This window comes from Saccopteryx leptura, chromosome 3 (assembly GCF_036850995.1).
Source record: "Saccopteryx leptura isolate mSacLep1 chromosome 3, mSacLep1_pri_phased_curated, whole genome shotgun sequence".
Lineage (NCBI taxonomy): Eukaryota > Metazoa > Chordata > Mammalia > Chiroptera > Emballonuridae > Saccopteryx > Saccopteryx leptura.
The window spans coordinates 55,384,214-55,403,697 of NC_089505.1; the positions used below are offsets into that span (position 1 = coordinate 55,384,214).

At 39.6% G+C, this 19,484-nt stretch overlaps 1 protein-coding gene across 2 annotated transcripts in view; it reads right to left on the reverse strand.

The window, feature by feature from the left end:
• SOBP (sine oculis binding protein homolog) overlaps positions 1–19,484 on the reverse strand; it is a 172,368-nt gene that overhangs the window by 123,180 nt on the left and 29,704 nt on the right. For both annotated transcript variants that reach the window (XM_066373543.1, XM_066373541.1), the window contains exon 4: positions 3,003–3,154. In XM_066373543.1, the coding sequence (XP_066229640.1) occupies positions 3,003–3,154 (152 nt within the window). The remainder of the gene's footprint in view (positions 1–3,002; positions 3,155–19,484) is intronic.

The following is a 19,484-nucleotide window of genomic DNA, read 5'->3' on the forward strand; positions in this document are numbered from 1 at the left end:
ATAACCCACACGCCATAAAGGGTTAGGTTGACTTCAGTCCATCTCATCTTACTTTGCAGTGCCAGGGTTTGTAAGAGAGGGACGTGATATTCTTCATCTACTCCATCAAATGAACCCCAGAAGAAAGAAGGATCAAGAAGCAAGTGAAATTTAAAGAGTCAATGTTTAGTGGGCCTTCATTTTGAGCGCTGGGCTATTTTTGTCCTTGTTTTGAGCAGAAAACTCAAACCTTGCTTCTATACCTAAGCATTTGTGAAGAGGATAGCTGGGGAGCCATGGGCACAGCTGTCCAATTTACATTCACAAATGCAGGTGTTGCTCAGACACAAAACAGAGGTCAGCTGAATACTGCTCCTAATTAGCTACCTTTTTTACTAGAATTTTTCTTTGTGAAGTTATACACGCAATTTGGGTTCAACTTAGAGACCATTTTTAGATCCCAGCATGTTATCCACCAAGAAGCGGGCTGTCATTATAAAGCATAATTTACAGCATAGTTAATTTTACATTTTTTTAAAATCTGCATCATACCTAAGGCAAAATTCTGTTCTGCACACACATTATTCATTCTGTTTTCCATCTACTTCTCAGTATTTAAAAGTGTAGAATTTAGCCAGAAAATCTTTTATGTAGGAATGGGAAAAATTTTGCCCTTTTTCTAAGATTAAGAAAATCCACAATTTATAAATGAGGACTAAAGACTTTGTTAAATGATACAAGAGAAGTAGCTATTTACTATTGTCTTCAGTGGGGAACACCCTGGGGCTGATTACAGTTCTTAGAAATGGTAGGATGGAGACTGGTATCTAATACAATCCATTAGGAAACCCAAGCCCTAAATGAAATGACCACAAAATCCTATCAGTTAACAGAAATGCAGCAGCTGTACACGTTTATTGTAATACAATAGGATATTGTTACAGAGATAACACTCTTAAAATTAAAAAAAAAAAAAAAAAGAACCCAGCAAGCAATGTGACCAGTTTATTTCTCTGTTTGAAAAACGAGAATGTATAGTGCGGCAGAGCTTTGAAATACATAAATAAGCATGAAGACTGCAGAGAAGACAGGTATTGTATGTACGCTAATGGGCTGCTGGGATCAGCTGTCAAACTTCAAGTCACTGTGGCCCCCCGTTTTTGCAAGATGTTCAAGGACCCCTCAAAAGCTCCTTACAAAAATTGAAAGAGAATGCTCCTTCTCCCCACAGCTGATTTTACCTACTGCTAGTGTTTCAAATGCTAAAGTCTTCCCTTGCTTCCCAGGTATCCATTTTTCAAAACTGTATACTAAGGATGTTTAAATTCAGTTCAATCTTAAACTTTGTAATGATGTAATATGACATGATTTAGAATGATATAAATTTATATATGGTATATTTGGTATTTTATATCGATATAGATAGTGTGTGTGTGTGTGTGTGTGTATCATTATAATTCTAGGCTGTTTTCCAATTGAATCAGGTGCCTTTCTTCAAAGGCTTACTAAAGTAAAACCACTCTGCAAAGTATAATAACATGTATCACCAGGATTGTGACAAATTCATCTTGCTGGATTTTATTCATTAATGGCAGTCTATCAAGATTGAGACCCATAACCCCCCAGAATCATAGAAAGACAAAACCCCTGCTCTCTAGCCATCTTCTAGGGTGGAATGGAATGCAAAGTATTTTGTTGTGGTAAGGCTTTGAAGACAAAAGCGCAGGGTCCATTCCTGGGATTTTTACCCCAGTGTTCAGCATGCAAAAGGGGAGCCCCAGGGTCTCAGAGATCATTTTAATCCCCGTATATGAAAGCAAAATATGTCTCCCAGGCATTGTTCTAACCACCCTCCTCTGAAGCCTCACTGGCCCTTCCCAAGGGAAAGTGAACTTGACTGGTGACTGTCCCAAAAGAATTGCAGTTTCCTTACTTGCCTTCTTGTTCCAGTGAAGATTATGAGCCTAATTCCTAGAGACTGCTACTAAAATTCCACCCTCTTGATTCTTAATTCTTTCAGCATTATGTTTTTTTGGCAGAATGATGTGACCCAAATTTGCAGGAGATAATTTGCTGCAACAGTGCAATGAGCTAGAGATGAGCATTTTAGGATTGCAAATATCAGACTTAAAAATAATAATAGTTTGCTTCAAGAAAGGACAGATTTTGATCTTGTATTATGGAAATGGAAAATGTTCAGCAAAGTGTGAATAGTTTTATGAATTAAGGAAGCTTTACAGATCAGTGGAAAATAATCAAGAACTACCAATTTACTTCAGTAATAGGTGGCAAAATGCTATAGAGGTTCTTTAAAGATTAAGAAATAAACTGTATGGGTATGTGTGTGAGGGGGATTGTAAAAACATCATGCATTTCATTTCCCGTCAGTGATGACTAATACTATTCTAAAGGATATTTGCAAATCTGAGATGTCTTAAAACAAAACAAAACAAAACAAAAAAACCCAAAAATCTATGACTATGGCTGCTCCTGTGTTCACTCACTATGCTTCGCACAAATGCTTGGCTATGTGAGCAATGCTAGTTCATGTCATTCTTCCTCCTTTTCATAGTATCAATCAACTTTAATATAAAGTGTCAAGAGAGACTTGGTGTGTTTCTTGATTACAATGAGTGGATCGAATTTTGGAAAGAGCCAGAGCAATATTCCCATTGGGAATAAGTGTTAAACTGAGAGGACTAAAGCTTCCTGGCCATGCACCTGTGGCTAGTTTCTGACGTCTCCTCCGCTAGTCTATGCGTTCACTGTCACTTAGGAAACCAGCTGCGAGCACCGTGTCCTCATCAGATTTATTCACCCTCTCAGAATTCAAACACCAAGACAATAGAAACTGAAGAACAGGTTATTATACATTAGAAGGGGATTCCTTATTCCAAAAGGTTAAGTATGACAGAGAAAGAGAACAGAAAAAACAAAGAATACAAGGTGCGCAGGGTTTGCAGCTAGAGGCTAAGAGGCACGGGGTCCGGTGAGGCCTGAGCGCCTCCCCCTAGGGCTCTTACCTTATTTCTCTTGAAGTAGGCTCGTCTGCAGGCCGCAAAGCACTTCTCGCTGCAGAAGCTTTTCACCTCACTTCCCATACTCAGGGAATAGCGCTTGATTCCCACTTTCTGGCACCAGGCACACATTATTTGTACATTTGACACATCATCTTCTATAATAAAAGTATAAGAGAAATGTTCATATCAGAAGCAAACATCCCTTCAAACTTAGACACACCCTGAACACGAAAGAGCTACTACTACTCCAGGTCTGACTTGCGCCTCTGCACACGGTCTAACCGAGGAGGACAACCAGCTCTTGGTGGGAGGACCCAGTGCTTTGCTCTTTTTCTTTTTTTTTTTTTTTTTTTTATCAGTTGGCTTTTAAGTTTCCAAAAGACATCATTTACTTAAAAACCAGAGCATGACTACAGAGCCATGAGAGTTCCCAGGGCTTCTTAGCCTGGTAAAAATGCTTATTCTTGCCTTAAACCAAGCTCGGTACTAATGAATCTGTAAAACGACCCATTTCTTTAAAAGTATTGCTGAAAGTCTACAAGATCTATATTGGTTGGGGTACTGCACCCACATACGTGATGTCCTAATGTGACTCTTGACAGGAGCCAGGATCAATCTTGGCATGTTCCCTATTGCTGGTACATGATATGGGATGTTGTTTATTCTTGCTATATAACGATCCCCAAATGCTATGGTCAAAATAAGGAAAGATGGAAGTGGCCACATCCTGCTGAGAGAAGGGCAGTAGCCTGGCTCACGCAGGTGTCCCCAGGCAGGTGCAGGGCTGATCTAAGTTCTTCTTCATGTGATGTGTGTGCTTCACAGTTGCTGAGTGGAGGAATAATAACGGGGGTGTCAGCCATGAGACCTAAGGTGTCACACGACTGCCCAGATCATTCTTAGCCAGACTGGCGGTCCTCATAGCTCTTGTTCCTGTCACCTTATGTCATGCCCAGAATGATGTTAGGTGGTATGCAAATATTTAAAATACCGTATTTCTTTTTCCTTTGCAAGAAACCAAATTTAAGTAGTACAAGTCCAAGATATCACAAATATTACTGCTTAAAACAAATGAAGGCTTTTAAAGTGAGTCAGTTAATAAAATGTAATAATAAATTACAGTGCAGGTAGTAAGAAGTTAGGACAAACATGGAATGGTGATAGTCAAATGACTGAAGTCTAGAAAACATCCATGGGGAAATAAAAGGAGACTTTAAGTAGAAGTCTAAGAAATATTTTCTTGCTGCCTCCTACAGGCTTTTACTATATCTTGAGTTTTCTTGGTCCCAAAGTGAGTATGTCTGACTGATTGCCACTACTGGCCACATCTCTTTGTCCTTTATGGATTTTTTTGTGTGTACTAACCCAGACTCATGCTCCAGACATGAATGGTAATCACAAAATCCCCAACAAGCTCTGGTATAGTGATGTCTGATTTCTGAATAAAATCCCCCAAAGACTAATTGCTAAGCAAGGCCTGGTCCATGAGCTGTTGACATATTCATGGTTCATAGAGTCTGTCATGCAATCATTCCATTTCCAGGGGAAAGGTTTGGTTTGAGGCAGTGTGGTCATCGGCCTGTAAAATTAGAAGCAAACTAATTTGAAGTGCAGTGATATGGCTTTTTTTCCCCCTGAGCTTCATCACTCAGAACCATGCGCAGCATTTTATTTACCTAAATGGAATAAATAGTCAGCTTAATCATTTTTATTTTACAATTACATGTTGTGATTTATTATTAGTTAGAATGCAACATTGTAAAATGACCTTTGATGTTAATCAAACATTTTAGATAACAAAAGTTTCTTTAAATGGAGTCAACATGAGTTCAAATACCATACAATTTCTGTATTTAATGATTTGTTCTATTCAAACAAAGTTTTATTTGTATTTTATAAGAGCTCTCATATGGCATCTATCTATGGACATTTTACATTGTATGAAGAATTTTAAAAACTCTGTAATTTACCTTAAAGTATGGAGGAGGTTTTTTAAATTAGATTAGATATGGTATTCTTTTAAAATAATCCTCTGTCATTACTAAACTAACTAGCAATACTAGTTTATTTCTCCCAATCAATTAGCTGCTTTAAAAACTTAAATTCCTGAAAACAAAAATAATACAACAGAACTCTTACAAATGATCCAAAAAAACTTGATTCTGATGAAATCTGTGAGGAAAAAAAATTATGGGGAAATTATTTAGCCTTAGAGTTCAAGGAGGAAAACCTACTTCCCAAAAAGAAACTTTAGGACATACATTAGGTACCCCTCATTGTTTCTTCCTTTGAATGGTCTGGTTTGGGAAACAAAATGTAAGATTTTTAGTCCTAGGTCTTTAACTATAATGGACTAAAATTGAGGTGACAGAGTGGACAGCCACACTGTGACAGGGCCGCAGTCACCGGCCTCCAGCCGGACAGAGGACTGATGCTCGGGGCAAAAGCCGGCTGGTCTGTCTTCCTCAGACTTCACTCTATCACCACCAGTCACACCTATGTGTCATTTATTTTTTTAAGGAAAGGCAAGGATGCTTTCTTACAAACAACAGACCTAACAAATGAACAAAAAGTAGACTTTTAAAGCAGATTATTTTTTAGAAATCATTTGTACTACAAAGTATCAATATGAGAAATGAAACAAAAAAATTGTGCACTATTGTATCTGGAAATTGGAAAACTCCGAATGGTGGTTAGCATCTGTCTTGTTAAATAATTGAGTATTCCCATCGTTTTTCATAAAACTCCTTTTCATAAAAGGCAAACACTTTGGAAAATGTCCATCACATTTCTCTTTTTTTGTCACCAAACTGTTATTAATAGCTAATGCCCTAAAGAAGACTCTGATAAGTGGATTATTCCAAAAGTTCAAGAAAATATTCTTCGATAATTCAGGTATTCTGGTCTTAGAAAGTCATTTTAATTAATAGTATATTTAGGAAACTAAGAAAGATCTATGGATTATATAAGTTAATTTTGTCAGCTAAAACATAAATCAAAATTCAGATATGATGTGGTATCCCATCTTTAGCAGTTTACACCCCTAGAAAAGTGAGATTTTTCTTAAGAGCTTAAAACCAAAGGGATTGGTTCATTTCAACAATCACAGCTTTTTGAGGGTTTGTTTAACCTGAAACCTGAGAATTATGTGCATGCTTTACATTGGCAAAATAGTAGAAGGCTCCAGCACTGTAACTTTTCTAATTTGACCTGCTTTAAATTATTTTATTTAAAGAATATTTCTTCAAACTAGGGGAAACCTGATTTCGATCTTATATATAGGCTCATGGTCTGGGCCATTAGACTTGAGGTTACCTCAAAGATGACTCACATACAGATTTTTTCTTACATCCATTAACCTATGTATTTTTCATAATGAACAATTTAACAACAAATGCAAAATATTTATAGCATCAAATCACATTGCCAAAGTGAACAGTTTGTATAACATGATAAAAATTCTCATACAATATCATCTAAATATGCATCAGTCAAAATATGCATGTTTCAATTAATCATGAAGTTTGTATCACCTCTTTAGAATTTAATTAAGCAAAATGTTTAGGGAATTTTCTTTCTAATCTAATGTTCAAAGAACTATAGAAAATTATTCTATTTTATATCCCAGAGGAGAAGTTCAGATTAATTACTCTAAAATGAAATCAAAATTGTATTTGTTTATCATAGTGCGGAGAAGTATGAAATCAAGCATTTCTGGAATGCCTTGCTGAAGCTGTTTGAGAAACTGCACTATCTGGTGGCTTAAAAATAAGGCTGGCCATTGGTTGGTCCCATTCTAGAGGAATCTGAATTGGCTATAAACACGCGTAAGTAGCTCACCTAGCCCAAAGGCAATCAGGAGGGCCTCCGTGGACCCCAAGTGATTAAACTAGATTTATCCGCCCTCTAGCTTTCACTGGAGTCCAAGATTGAAGGAAAAAATATGAAATATTTGCTAGTGATATTCCTCTCCTTCAACAGTTCCTAGAATGCATGCATCCAGATAGTTATTTCAAGGCTTGAATTGTATTTGAGGCAAGTTACCAGGTAGTCTGAAGTGACTCCTGTGTGTTCTCCAAACCATGAAATAAGAATACGGCACAGGTGGTCCTCTCTCGGTCTACTTACTGGAACAGCTAGGTTTAAGGAGAAAATAAAGACATGGCCTGGAAAGCAGGCGATAAACTTGGGTTCAAGTTTGCCTTCTTTTTAGCCCTTTTGGGAATAATTCAATTCCAAAACTCCAATATAAAAGTTTCGACAGGGTCTTATCAGAGCTTCTGTATAATTTCCTGTGTTCTAGGAGAGAACATTTAAGGATACCCAGAGAAAATTTGGGCCACTGAGCCTAAAGGAAAATAAGCAAAGCTAGCCTTATTCAGCATTTAGTAAGTGCCAGGCACAGTGCAAAATTCTTTACATCATCATTTCATATAAATTAAAACCACTGTGCCTTCACAGGTACTAACATTATCCCCATTGTGCAGATGAGGAAAGTAAAGTTTAGAGGTTAAGTAATGTGCTCCAAATCACTCAGCCAGTACATACCAAAGCCTGGATGAAGATCAGGCCTTCTAACTCCAGAGCCCAAGCCCTGGACCGCTACACCTTAAAGCTCTCAGCCTTACTAAGCATGGGTGATTACACACTATCTACACAGACTTCGCTCTACAGAAATGACAAAAAGCTGTCATAGGTTCTGCTACTTATACAGGACATTATTCCATGACTCACTAATTGACAAAGAAAATAGAATCAAAAAGGTCAAAATGTCTTTGAGAAGACAGCTGAAGTTATTCAATATTTGTCAATTAATTAAAAAAAAAAAAGTTAAAGGCCTGCAGTGCAAGCTTTACTTCATGACTATGGGACTTGGATTTGCTGCAAACATTCCAGCTCAACCTTCACCATCAAGTTCCACTTAAACATTAAATGATGAGAAAAACCCAATAATACAGTACTTGGATCTCAGGATGTAGTCATTCTACCCACAGCAAGCAATACTCTTCCTGGCTTTTGGTTTTGTAAGGAGGGCGATCAACAGTAGGACATGAGTAAGACTGACTTTCCATGTGGGCCAAGGGGGATCACTTACATTTGTAATTTCAAAGACCCCAATAAGAATATCCTAGCTTCAAAAATTATCTCTCAACTACTCACTAAAATTAAATTCTACCATGAGAGAGTACTTTTTTTGACTAAATATTTCTTCTATCCCATTAAAACACAAATTCCCTGAAAGCAAGAAGGTTCAATGCATATTTGTCAATAATGACTTATGCTTTAAAGTGAGTTATGCTTTCTGTAAGTTTTCCCAGGGAGTGGAGAGAAGGGCTGAGGATAGGGTTCTAATGAAAAAGAGGGAAGGCAGAGATGGGAGAGACTGGGGCATACGACGCCTCTGGTCATTACTTTGCTATTTCTGGCCCTAGGCCTGCAGGTAGAACAGGCTGAGGGCAGTGAAGTGAAGGCAGAGTGGACAGAAGAGAATCTTGTCTAATTATACTGTGGCACTATGTCAGATGTTTTCATAGTCCCTTTTAGATGTGACTATAAAGCACAGCAGAAGTTGAAGGAGGTGGAAGGAATGGCATAGAGCTAGGGACCACTAGAAAAGAAAAGCAACAGGCAGATCCACTGACTACAGTGCCAAGGGGGTGACTATTTTTAAGCAAGTGAAGTACGGTAACTGATATTCATTGCTTTGCAAGCCTAAGTCACTAGTATTGGAAAGACAGTATGGTGGAGTGCAGAGACATAGAGACAGAGGACACTGGTAAAGTATTAACACTGTCCCTTTTGGTTGTGTGACGTGGGCAAGTAACTTAAGGGATAGTAGTGCTCATCCTAAGTATAGCTGTGGTGAGGATCGCAGGAGAGAAAGTAGGAACATTCTACATGTAAATGAGTCTTCCTTAGAATTACTGGTGAGTAGAGCCTTAAGAAAAGGGGAGACATCAGCTGTATGTAATCTGGACAGGTCCAGATGACCAGGCACCAGTCGCTTAAATTACAGTCCCTCCCAAGGACAACATCTCTGGAACCACTATTTTTAAATACAAAGAACAACCCAGTAATTGGTTAAATTTCACTAACTTAGACTATTTAAGAGTAAAGCCATTTATTAGACTTAATAAAAGCTTCACTTACAGTTATTCTTTCTAAAAATTACTTAACTTGGATTAATAGTTGACAATGTGTTGCCAAATATATCACAGTACTGCCAGATATTCTGTAATTAATAGATGGGAATTCTTTATAATTATTACATCAACTATCTACACATGGGTGGATCTTTCTAAGTGCTGGAGAAGTTTGCTTTTTTAAAATGTATCATAGTGGCCTGGCCAATTGGTTCAGCAATAGAGTGGCAGCCTGGCGTGTGGACGTCCCGGGTTCAATTCCCTGTAAGGGCACACAGGAGAAGTGACCATTTGCTTCTCCACCCCTCCCCCTTTTCTCTTTCTTTCTCCTCTCTCTGTCTCTCTCTCTGTCTCTCTCTCTCTCTGTCTCTCTCTCTCTCTCTCTCTCTGTCTCTCTCTCTTTCTCTTCCCCTCCCACAGCCATAGCTCAGTTTTAACAAGTTGGCCCCAGGCACTGAGGATGGCTCCCTGGCCTCGCCTGAGGCACTACAATAGCTCATTGCCGAGCAACCCAGCAGCAGCCCCAGATGGGCTGAGCATCACCCTTAAGGGGCTTGCCAGGTGGATCCTAGTTGGGGTGCATGCAGCAATCTGTCTCTGCCTCCCCGCCTCTCACTTAATAAAAAAAAAGATAAAATAAACAAAAAAATTTAAAATAAATAACAGTATCATAGTAACAACTGTAAATGTCTGCCACCTTGGTAACTTATCAAAAATTGCCAAGTAATATAAATTAATAAAATTTTATTGCATGTATTTCTAATTAAAAGGATAGGTGCAATTAAATGATAGAGTTTTATACAACTATGATGTTTTGTAGGACCTAAAATTATCCTTATTTTTCTTTTGAAAATGGAATTATTTGAAGTAATTTCAATTCAATTTAAACAGTGTGTACCCCCTCTAAGTATAGTAGTACTTAACACCAAAGTAAAATCTAAATCTCTATACATAAACTAAAATTGGCTCCAGGGAATTAAAAAATGAGCACATATTATACAAAATGACAGAAAAATAATAAAATTTTAAGCTAATTTTCAATATTCTAATGGAATTTTCCTAGCCAATTAAAAATTATGAATAGATGTATGATATATATATATATATATGTAGATATGTAGATATATATGTAAAAGATGTGACTTCAGAATGAATTAAACATTTACATGCAGATCCCTGCAATAGGTAACTGGTCATGGTCAAGGATGCTGACTTGAATATGTCATTGCTCTGTTCCCAAGAGAACAGAAAAGTATGTGACTCGTTATATAACAGGCAGAATGTGGTAAGAGAGAGACAGGTTTGGAAACCCTTGAGACCACACAGAGCACAGCATGTGAGTTAGGTCTTAAAGGATCAGGAGGGGGAGAAAGTTCAAGAGAAGGAAAGAAAGGACAGAAGGAACAGCAGAGCCAGAGAGTGGCAGACAGGCTCACGGAAGCAGAGGACTCCTGAAGTCACTTAGTTGGCCAATATTGTGAGAAGATGGAGATAGACTGGGGCCAGTGGTGCCTGAACAAGGCATCCCTTGAATGTCATTCTGCTATGAGGCAGGAGGGAATCATCTTTATTCCACAGGTAGTACAGAGCTCTGGAATACTTCTCAGTAGGACATAACAAGATCAGAGCTGTGTTGGGAAATGTTACGCCAGTAGGGTGTATCTGAATTCGGAAAGATTGGAATCTTGTTCCATAGCTAGAAGCCTCAGTAAGTAACATAAGAGCAGGATCCATGTCTCATTCACCTTTGTGTGTGCAGTGCCTAGCACAGAGCAGTGATGAAACTATACTGAGTGAATAAATAAATGAACTGATGGATAAGTGGATGGGTGAGTAGGTGGATGGGTGGATGATGGATGGATGATGGATGGATGGATAGATGGGTGGATGGATAGATGGATGGATGGATAGATAATGGAGAGAAAAAGAGGTGAAGTTCCAAACCTATAGAGTTAGGGTGAAAATGAAATAAAGAAAAACAAGAGATCCCATAAAGTCACAAAGTAGTCATTCTTTCTTGATCATCATACCGACTTGGATTCTTTAACAAGACACCAAGCTCATGTGCCTGTTGCTCCTCAGCATTAACCTGAATATCTATCATTTCAATGATTTGCCAGTGAAGAGATGTCTTCTTATAAACCTCTGACAACCTCACCTCCATTTCTCAATACTCACTGTAGGAAGTTTGTCTTTTCTATGTACTAAGGAACTGGAATAAGAAAGGAAAAGGGTAGAGCTTAAGAGTAAGGAAAACCCAGAGTACCCTATAGAATAACATTTCCCAAATACATGCCATAGAACACTAATCCCATGTGATAGTTAAATGGGTGTTATTTAAAAAAAAAGACTTCCATGGCCAAATATATATGGAAAACACTGGTAAACAAGGTTAAATAACAGGCTCTTTCTGTAAGACATTTTGGTATGTATAATGTATACATGATCTTCAAGAGGGAGATAACTGTGCTGTATTTCACCAATTTGACCATGAACATGTCTTTTCACGGAGAATCCACAAGGCTGGACCTCTCAGGACTCTCCCTGGGACATGCTGCTCCACTGCCCTACATTAGCACTGAAGCATAAGCCCTTCACATGGGTCATTAATTACCAGGAAGGTTTCTTCTCTTTTGCCCAAAATTGGATCTTTTGTTGCCAGGAGCCTCCTTTGTCTTCACTGGGCAACAAGACAAGGCCTGCAGCCATGTGGCCAATGCTGGGTGTGCTAACCAATGCCCACCAGTCCTCAACAAATACCACCAGACTGAACTAACACATCCATAAGTACACAAAATCCTGTGCTGTCAGCTATGTGTATCAACTACAGAGAAGGCACCCTCTTCCTGTCCTACAGAGAAAATGGCAGAAATCCATGATAAGGCAATGGGAGAGTAATGCTGCTCTTGACACTGAATAATTCATGTTCACTAGCTGGTTGCAATGGATAAGGAGCTCTAGTAAAATCTTGTTCTCATCCCTGAGACCTAGATCTGACTCTCTGACCAATCTAAGATGCCCTAGGACAATGATGTTGAAATCATGGTTTGCTCTCAGCTGGACATCACTGTGCTTGCTACATGGCTGAAGACCACTCACTGAGCCCCAGCAGCTAGCTGGCAAACACACGATTAGGAATATGGAGCAAGGTCAAAACTTATGCCCCAGCAAGTTCATCAGGGCTGGAAAAGTAACTTCAAGCTCCTGCCCTGCATACAGGACACCATCTCCAAAAAAACACAACAGCAGCATAAAAGGACTAAAGTGTCAAGCTGCTTTACACAGGATGTCAGAGGAAAAAAAAAAAACCATTGTATTCCTAACACCTACTATTTATTTGAAGGGTTCATTCCCTGTTCTGAAATCTTATACTTAATTAATTATACTTAATGGGCCCCACAGTGGTGAACAAATCTCCCCAGAGGGGAAATCTTAATTGTAGACAAAATATTTGCTTATTGACACAACTTTGTGCCAGGCACTGAACTAGGAGCTGAAAATATATTACAAACATGACAGACAAGATCCCAGCCCTCAAGGAGTTTTCCATGGCGTCCTCAGTATAAAATGCCAACTCGCAATAGAAAAGGACCATGGAAAAGCCATGCCAGCTCCAGGGCCCTCTTTGTCACCACCATGGGGTCACAGGAACTAAGTGTTCATGGTGGCCATGGAGGGGACTATAAGCAGCCCCGTCATGACTGACCAGTGGTCCAAGTCCCACTCTCAGCATTCTAGCTAGTCCTGCCAAGCAGCACGCCATGCTGGGGCCACCATCCAGGGGAGAAGCTAGAGACTCAGGTCGGAGGGACAGCTTGGAAGGGTTAAAGCACTCACTAGCACTTGCTTTTCTCCTCCTCAGCTCCTCTTCTTCTCTCCATGCCCTGAACTATGAGCTCAGTAGATTAAAGAGTAAGAACTTCACTATACTAAATGTGTGAAAAGAACCAAGGTAAACTGGGTGCAACACTGTCAGCAAGACAATTTATTTCCTTCTTCATTCCACCCATCGTGAAACATTTATTTAGATTTCTTGAATGAAAATAATTAATAGTCAAGAGACTCTGAAAGGGCCCCATGCCAACCCCTCCTCAGGAATGCAATGAGACATAGCGTGCCAAAGCAGCCCAGCTATGGGCAGAGGGGAGGGGTGCACCAGTGGGAAATCTTTCAGAGTCCTCCTCTGTCCTCTCTTCATATTCCCCTGGACCACATCACTTATGTACTCCCATGACTCCAGTTATCATCCACAAGATGAAGATTTCCAAATCAACAGTTCTCTCTCCTGAGATATTATTTCCAACTCCCTACCAGACATCTTAGCTCATCATGCCACGCACACACACCTCTCCCCATAACCTGCCCCTTCGCTGTTTCCATCTCTGTTTCCGGCCACACCATCCATGCAGTTACCTGCTAGCAGAAATCTGGCCTCTTCCTGCCTCTTCCCTCCCTCTTCCCTCCACATTCTGACTAATCACCATGTCCTCCTAAATATTTTTGTAATAAACCCATTCATTCATTCATTCATTCATTCATTCAATACTTATCAAGTCTACTTACATACCAGATACTGTTCTAGGTGCCCCATCCTCAGGGAGTTCACTGCCATCCATTGCAGTGAAGCTACCTACACGCTTTGCCCATAGCACATGTGGACTCCTATCTCACTCCTGTCTAGTTCATTCCCTCCATTCTGGCTGAAGGAAATTCTATTGAAAACACAAATCTTGCTTGACCAGATAGTGGCGCAGTGGATGGAGCGTCAGACTGGGATGCAGAAGGACCCAGGTTCGAGACCCCGAGGTCGCCAGCTTGAGCACAGGCTCATCTGGCTTGAGCAAAAAGCTCACCAGCTTGGACCCAAGGTCACTGGCTCCAGCAAGGAGTTACTTGGTCTGCTGAAGGCCCCCAGTCAAGGCACATATGAGAAAGCAATCGATGAACAGCTAAGGTGTCGCAACGAAAAACTGATGATTGATGCTTCTCATCTCTCTCCATTCCTGTCTGTCTATCCCTATCTGACTCTCTCTGTCTCTGTAAAAAAAAACAAACAAAAAAAACCCACACAAATCTTATCACTGCTGTCACCTATTCAAAAGCCCTTGGTGGCATCAGCTATCAGCTGCTCTTGAGAAGCTGCAACTCCACAGCATGGCCTCCGTGGCCCCCATGACCAGGCCAAACTCTCAGCTTGTCTACTCCCTGAACTCGAGATTCTTTTACTTTCCTTGAGCTTCTGTCTCCACTCTGAGACTTTCTACATGCTGTTTCCTCATCACAACCTCAAAATCCTTGAACGACTTGAGTACTGGTCCTTCATGTCTTATCTTAAACTTCACCCTAGAGAGGCCTTTCCTGGACCCAAACCTGGTCACATCCCACAGCACTCTGGACTGGATCATCTTCAGACGTGAGATTTCTTTTTAACATGTCTCCTCCTTCAGACTGGGATCCAGTTAAGACAGGGACCGTGTCTGTCTGGTTCACTAGAATGCAATGCCTACTTGGGACCTCAGCATAAAAAGAAGAAAAGCAGAATCCTTACTGGACGCATCCTGGATGCCTTCGGGGGAGGGCAGGGGAGCGGGAGGAGCCAAGGGCAGCATCTTTAGTAATCGCTCGGAACAAAGCTGCCTTAGAAGGAAACACCACTTAAAAGCCCCAGAACAGAATGCCATAGTTATTTCCACTCTCCTTGGCCAAGTCCATGAACTAAGTCTTCTCCATTTAAAAGAAACTTTGAGAAGTCAGCGTTGGGAATGTCCCTAGAATAACAAGGGTTACCTACTTCATCTTTTCTCTCTCTTAACCAAACTTTATTTATAACTTCAAATAATTAATAGCAAACAGTTCAGTCAAGTCTAGGTTAATTCCAGAAACACAACTGCCCTCTATAAGCAAGGGAAAACACAGCTGACATTTCCTCTTATTTCCTGTAAGCATTTTTCCCTCCTTGATGACCTGAGGCAGGGTATTCTAAAAGTGTTATCCTAGCTAGGTCATACCTCCCAAAAGGCTTTAGGTAATGCCAAGAGAAGTTTAAACTGCCTCAGGGGCCACTGATGGGTGTGATTTAGAACCCACGTTGAGATGGTGTCCTCACTTCAGAAGTGAATTTTGGCCCTAATTCTGCCATTAATCCAACTGAATGACCTTGAGAAGGTTGTTAAGTCTCTCCAGGCCTCATTTTCTTCATCTGTAAAAGAGGGCATTTAGCTAAATGGGCTCTTACCTCTCTTCAAATTAAAATTCTAAGATTCTAAATCTCTCAAAATAACAAGAGCCATTTAAAAGAGTTTAGGCACAGGATATTCTTTTCCTGTTTTTCTTGAACCCTGACTAAATATTTTTTCTTTTTCTCCTTCTGTACAGCCACCACTGTTGTTCCTTGCCCTTACCATAAGAGGCTTAGAAAATTCTTTGGTTAATGGGACAATTTTACAAATGGCCTTTTCTGAGCTCTCCAATATTTGCACCACCAAGAATCTGGTAACCTCTTCTCACTCCTTTATTATATATTTATGCTTGACTTTCAAGAGAAAAATACGAAAGTTCATAAAATTCTAACTTTTTATATTCTTTCCAGTTAATTTTTGATCTTTCACCATGTACTTCCACACATGGTATTTTATCCCGGTTTCTCAGGCAACCAAATCTGAGACAAAAACTTGCATGCAGGTGGTCTATTGGGCATGTGGCTCCAGGAAGTAGGAGTAAGAGCAAGGGGAATGAACCCAGGGAGGAGGAAAAGCCAACAGAACAATGTGTTATTGAGCTGGCCACTATTAAGGCCAGGAGACTGGTATTCAATCATAAAGAACTTTTTTTTCCGAGGTTATGAAATACATTTTAAAACCAATCACCCAGAAGACAAAAGGAAAAAGTTTATTCATCAACATTCTCATGTCCCATTGGTCTAGTGTGTTCATTCCCCCACATTTCTGGTTTACACATGTGTGAGCAGGTGCCAGAAGGATATATGGGATGTCCATGCTGTCAGAGCAGAGAAGCCCCAGTGCACGAAGAGAGAGAGGCGTGGGGCAAGGCCCTCGGGACACACAGGCTTAAGCTTCCCCACTGCTACAGCTATAACTGGGTGAGCTGCGGGGCCAAGAGGGGCAGGCGCGCTGCGCAAGAGGTGTCCCGTGCACAGAGCTGTCATCACTGTAGAGCCTGCTTTCTCAGACTCAGCACTATTGACCTTCTCAGCCAGATAAGTCCTTGTTGTGGAGCTGTCCTGCGCACTGTAGGATGCTTAGCAGCATCCCTGGCCTCTACTCACTATATGCCAGTAGAGCTTCCTCACCAAGTTGTGACAACCAAAAATATCTGCAAATATTGCCAAATGTCTCGTAGGTGAGGGGCAAAGTCACCCCCTGATATGAACCAGTGGTGTGTTGTGTATCCTGTCTTTGTCACTCCCCAGTGCCTCTTCATTTCTCTCCACTTTACACCACATCAAAAGCAGCTTTCAAGAAGATCACTGTGAGGGTTATTTATGCCTATAACTTTATGTACAGGCTTTACTGTGATATATTTCATTTAAATAGATAATACCTTAATAATAAGAAATAATATTCCTTACTACCTTAATAATAAGGAATGATAAGATTTTAAATTTCAGAAACCTATGAGCAAATTAGATATAAAATTAAAATGTTAAGCCTGACTGGTGCTGGTGCATTGGATTGAGCATTGACCCAGGACACTGAGGGTCCCAGTTCAAAACCCTGAGGTTGCCGGCTAGAGCGCAGGCTTGTTGCTGGGCTAGAGCATTTGCCAACTTGAGAATGGGCTCACCAGCTTGAGTGTGGGATCATCAACATAATCCTAAAGTCTCTGGCTTGAGCCCAAAGGTCACTGGCTAGAAGCCCAAGGTCACTGGCTTGAGCAAGAGGTCATTGGCTCCGTTTGGGCAACCCCATCAAGGCACATATGAGAAGCAATCAATAAAAAAATTTTTTAAAAAGTAAAGCAACTATGAATTGATGCTTCTCATCTCTCTTGCCTCCCCCTTCCTATCTCTCTCAAAAAATAAATAAAATTACATTCTAGGATTTAGTTGCTTAAATCAGGAGAAGAAGGAGTTAAAATAATAGTTTTAACTCTAGGTATCTAAGTCAAGGACTCAATATTTTTGAAAGAAGGATCTTTTTGCCTCAGTTACGCATATATGATACACCCACAATTTCACATTCAACTTCAAGGTGACACTCACCCACCTAAGCCCATACAAGAAATCTGTAGGAGCCCATGTTAACTATTGTTGATGAACATTTGTACTGTTTCCTGTGTTTAGCTATTATAAATAAATGCTACTATGAAGGTTTTTCTATATGTTTTTGGCTCACATGTATACACATTTGTGTTGAGTACATATCTAGGATGGAATTATTGGATAACAGGATGTGTGTATATTCAGCATTAACAGATATTGGCAATCAGATTTCAAGAGTAGTTATACTGATTTACATTCTCACCAGCAATGCATGAGTTTCAGTTGCTCCATATCCTCTTCAACACTTGGTATTGTCAGTCTTACTCATTTTAGCCATTCTAATGTTTGAGTACTGGTACATCATTATGATTTTAAATTTTCTTTCCCTGCTGAGATTAAATAACTTTTCTTGTGTTTATTGGCTCCTTGGATATTTTCTTTGGTGAAGTGCCTGTTTAGAGTTTTTGCCCATTTTTTATTAAGGTGTTTTCTTTTTTATTTATAGGGATTTTTTATATATTGTTGAGTATCTTTTGTGGGACATGCATGTAAACACCATCTCCCATCAGTTTACCTTTTCATTATTTTGAAAGATATCCTTTAATCAACAGAATTTCTTATCTTTAATAGAACCTATTTGATCAATCTTTTTCTTCATGCTTAGTGCTTTTAAGTATATAGTTTAGGAAATACTAGCCAACCCAAGATCATAAATATATTCTTCTACATGCTCTATTGTTCTACATGTCACATTTAGATCAATAATCCATCTGGAACTGACTTTTGTAAATGGTGTTAAGTAAGAAATCCACATACATTTTTTCCATAAGCACACTTATTGAAGACTATTATTCCTCACTCTTCTACATTGTCATCTTTGTTGTTATGGACTCAATGTTTGTGTCCCTCCAAAATTCATATGTTGAAGTTCTAAGTCCTAATGTGATATTTGGAGATGGTGCCTTTGAGAGTTAATTAGGGTTAAATGAACTCATGAGGATAGAGCTCTGGCCCAACAGGACTAGAGCTGTTAATAAGAAGAAACACCAGAGAACTTGCTCTCTTTCTATCTCTGCCACATGAGGACACAGGGAGAAAGTGACTATCTGCAACCCACAGCGAGAATCCAAACACCAACCCCAATGACCTTGATCTTGGACTTACATTCTTCAGAATTATAAGAAAATAAATTTTGGTTATTTAAGCCATCCAGACTATGATATTTTGTTATGATAACCCAAGCTAATACATTTGTCATAAATCAAGTATCTGTTTAGATTTGTTTCTGAAGTTCATTGCAATAATATATATATTCTTATATCATTATTTCATTGTCCTTTTTAATGGAATAGAAATCATTCATCATTGCCCATGTTTTCTGTAAGACAGACATTTGTGAGTGATTTGTAACAATTCTGGATATGGGCTGCTCATGAGGTTACATCCAAATGTCTTTTGGGATGGAGTCAGTCATCTGAAGGCTTGTCTTGGGCTGGGGGATCCACTTCTAAAGTGGCTTGATCACAAGGCTGGCACGTTGGTGTTAGCTTTTGGTGGGAGGCCTCAGTTCCTGTCCATCTGGGCCTCTTCATGAGACTTCTTGAGTTTCTGCATACTATCTACAGAGTGAACTATCTCAGAGAACTAGGCAGAAAATGCAATAACCTTTTATGGTAGCCTTAGAAGTTATCACTCAGACTGTCCGTGATTCAGTGCAAGAAGAGATCAGGATCACTGGGGGCATCTTAGAAGTGAGCTAATTTCCCAAAGTTAGCTTAATAGAGTAAGACAGGTAAACATCCCCCTTTGGAACCCAGCATAGCTTAAATTGTAGCCTGAATAACTAGCACTGCAGCTGTCTGGTTCCCCACAGATAACCTGAGGAGTAAAGGAACAGTGTTTTACTTAGGTGAACATCTAAGACATGTTCCTGCCTCCCTGGTACAAAAGGGTTTAAGTCTGAATGTGTAATGGGAGCATCACCTTTGCCAAATCAAGTGAGTGACTTTATAATTAAATTAAAAAAAAAAAAGTGAGCTAAAATAATTTCATTTTCCTATAAAAATCCAAAAGTAAGAAAAATAAACTATATTTCTGGGGGGGGGGGCATCTTATATAGTT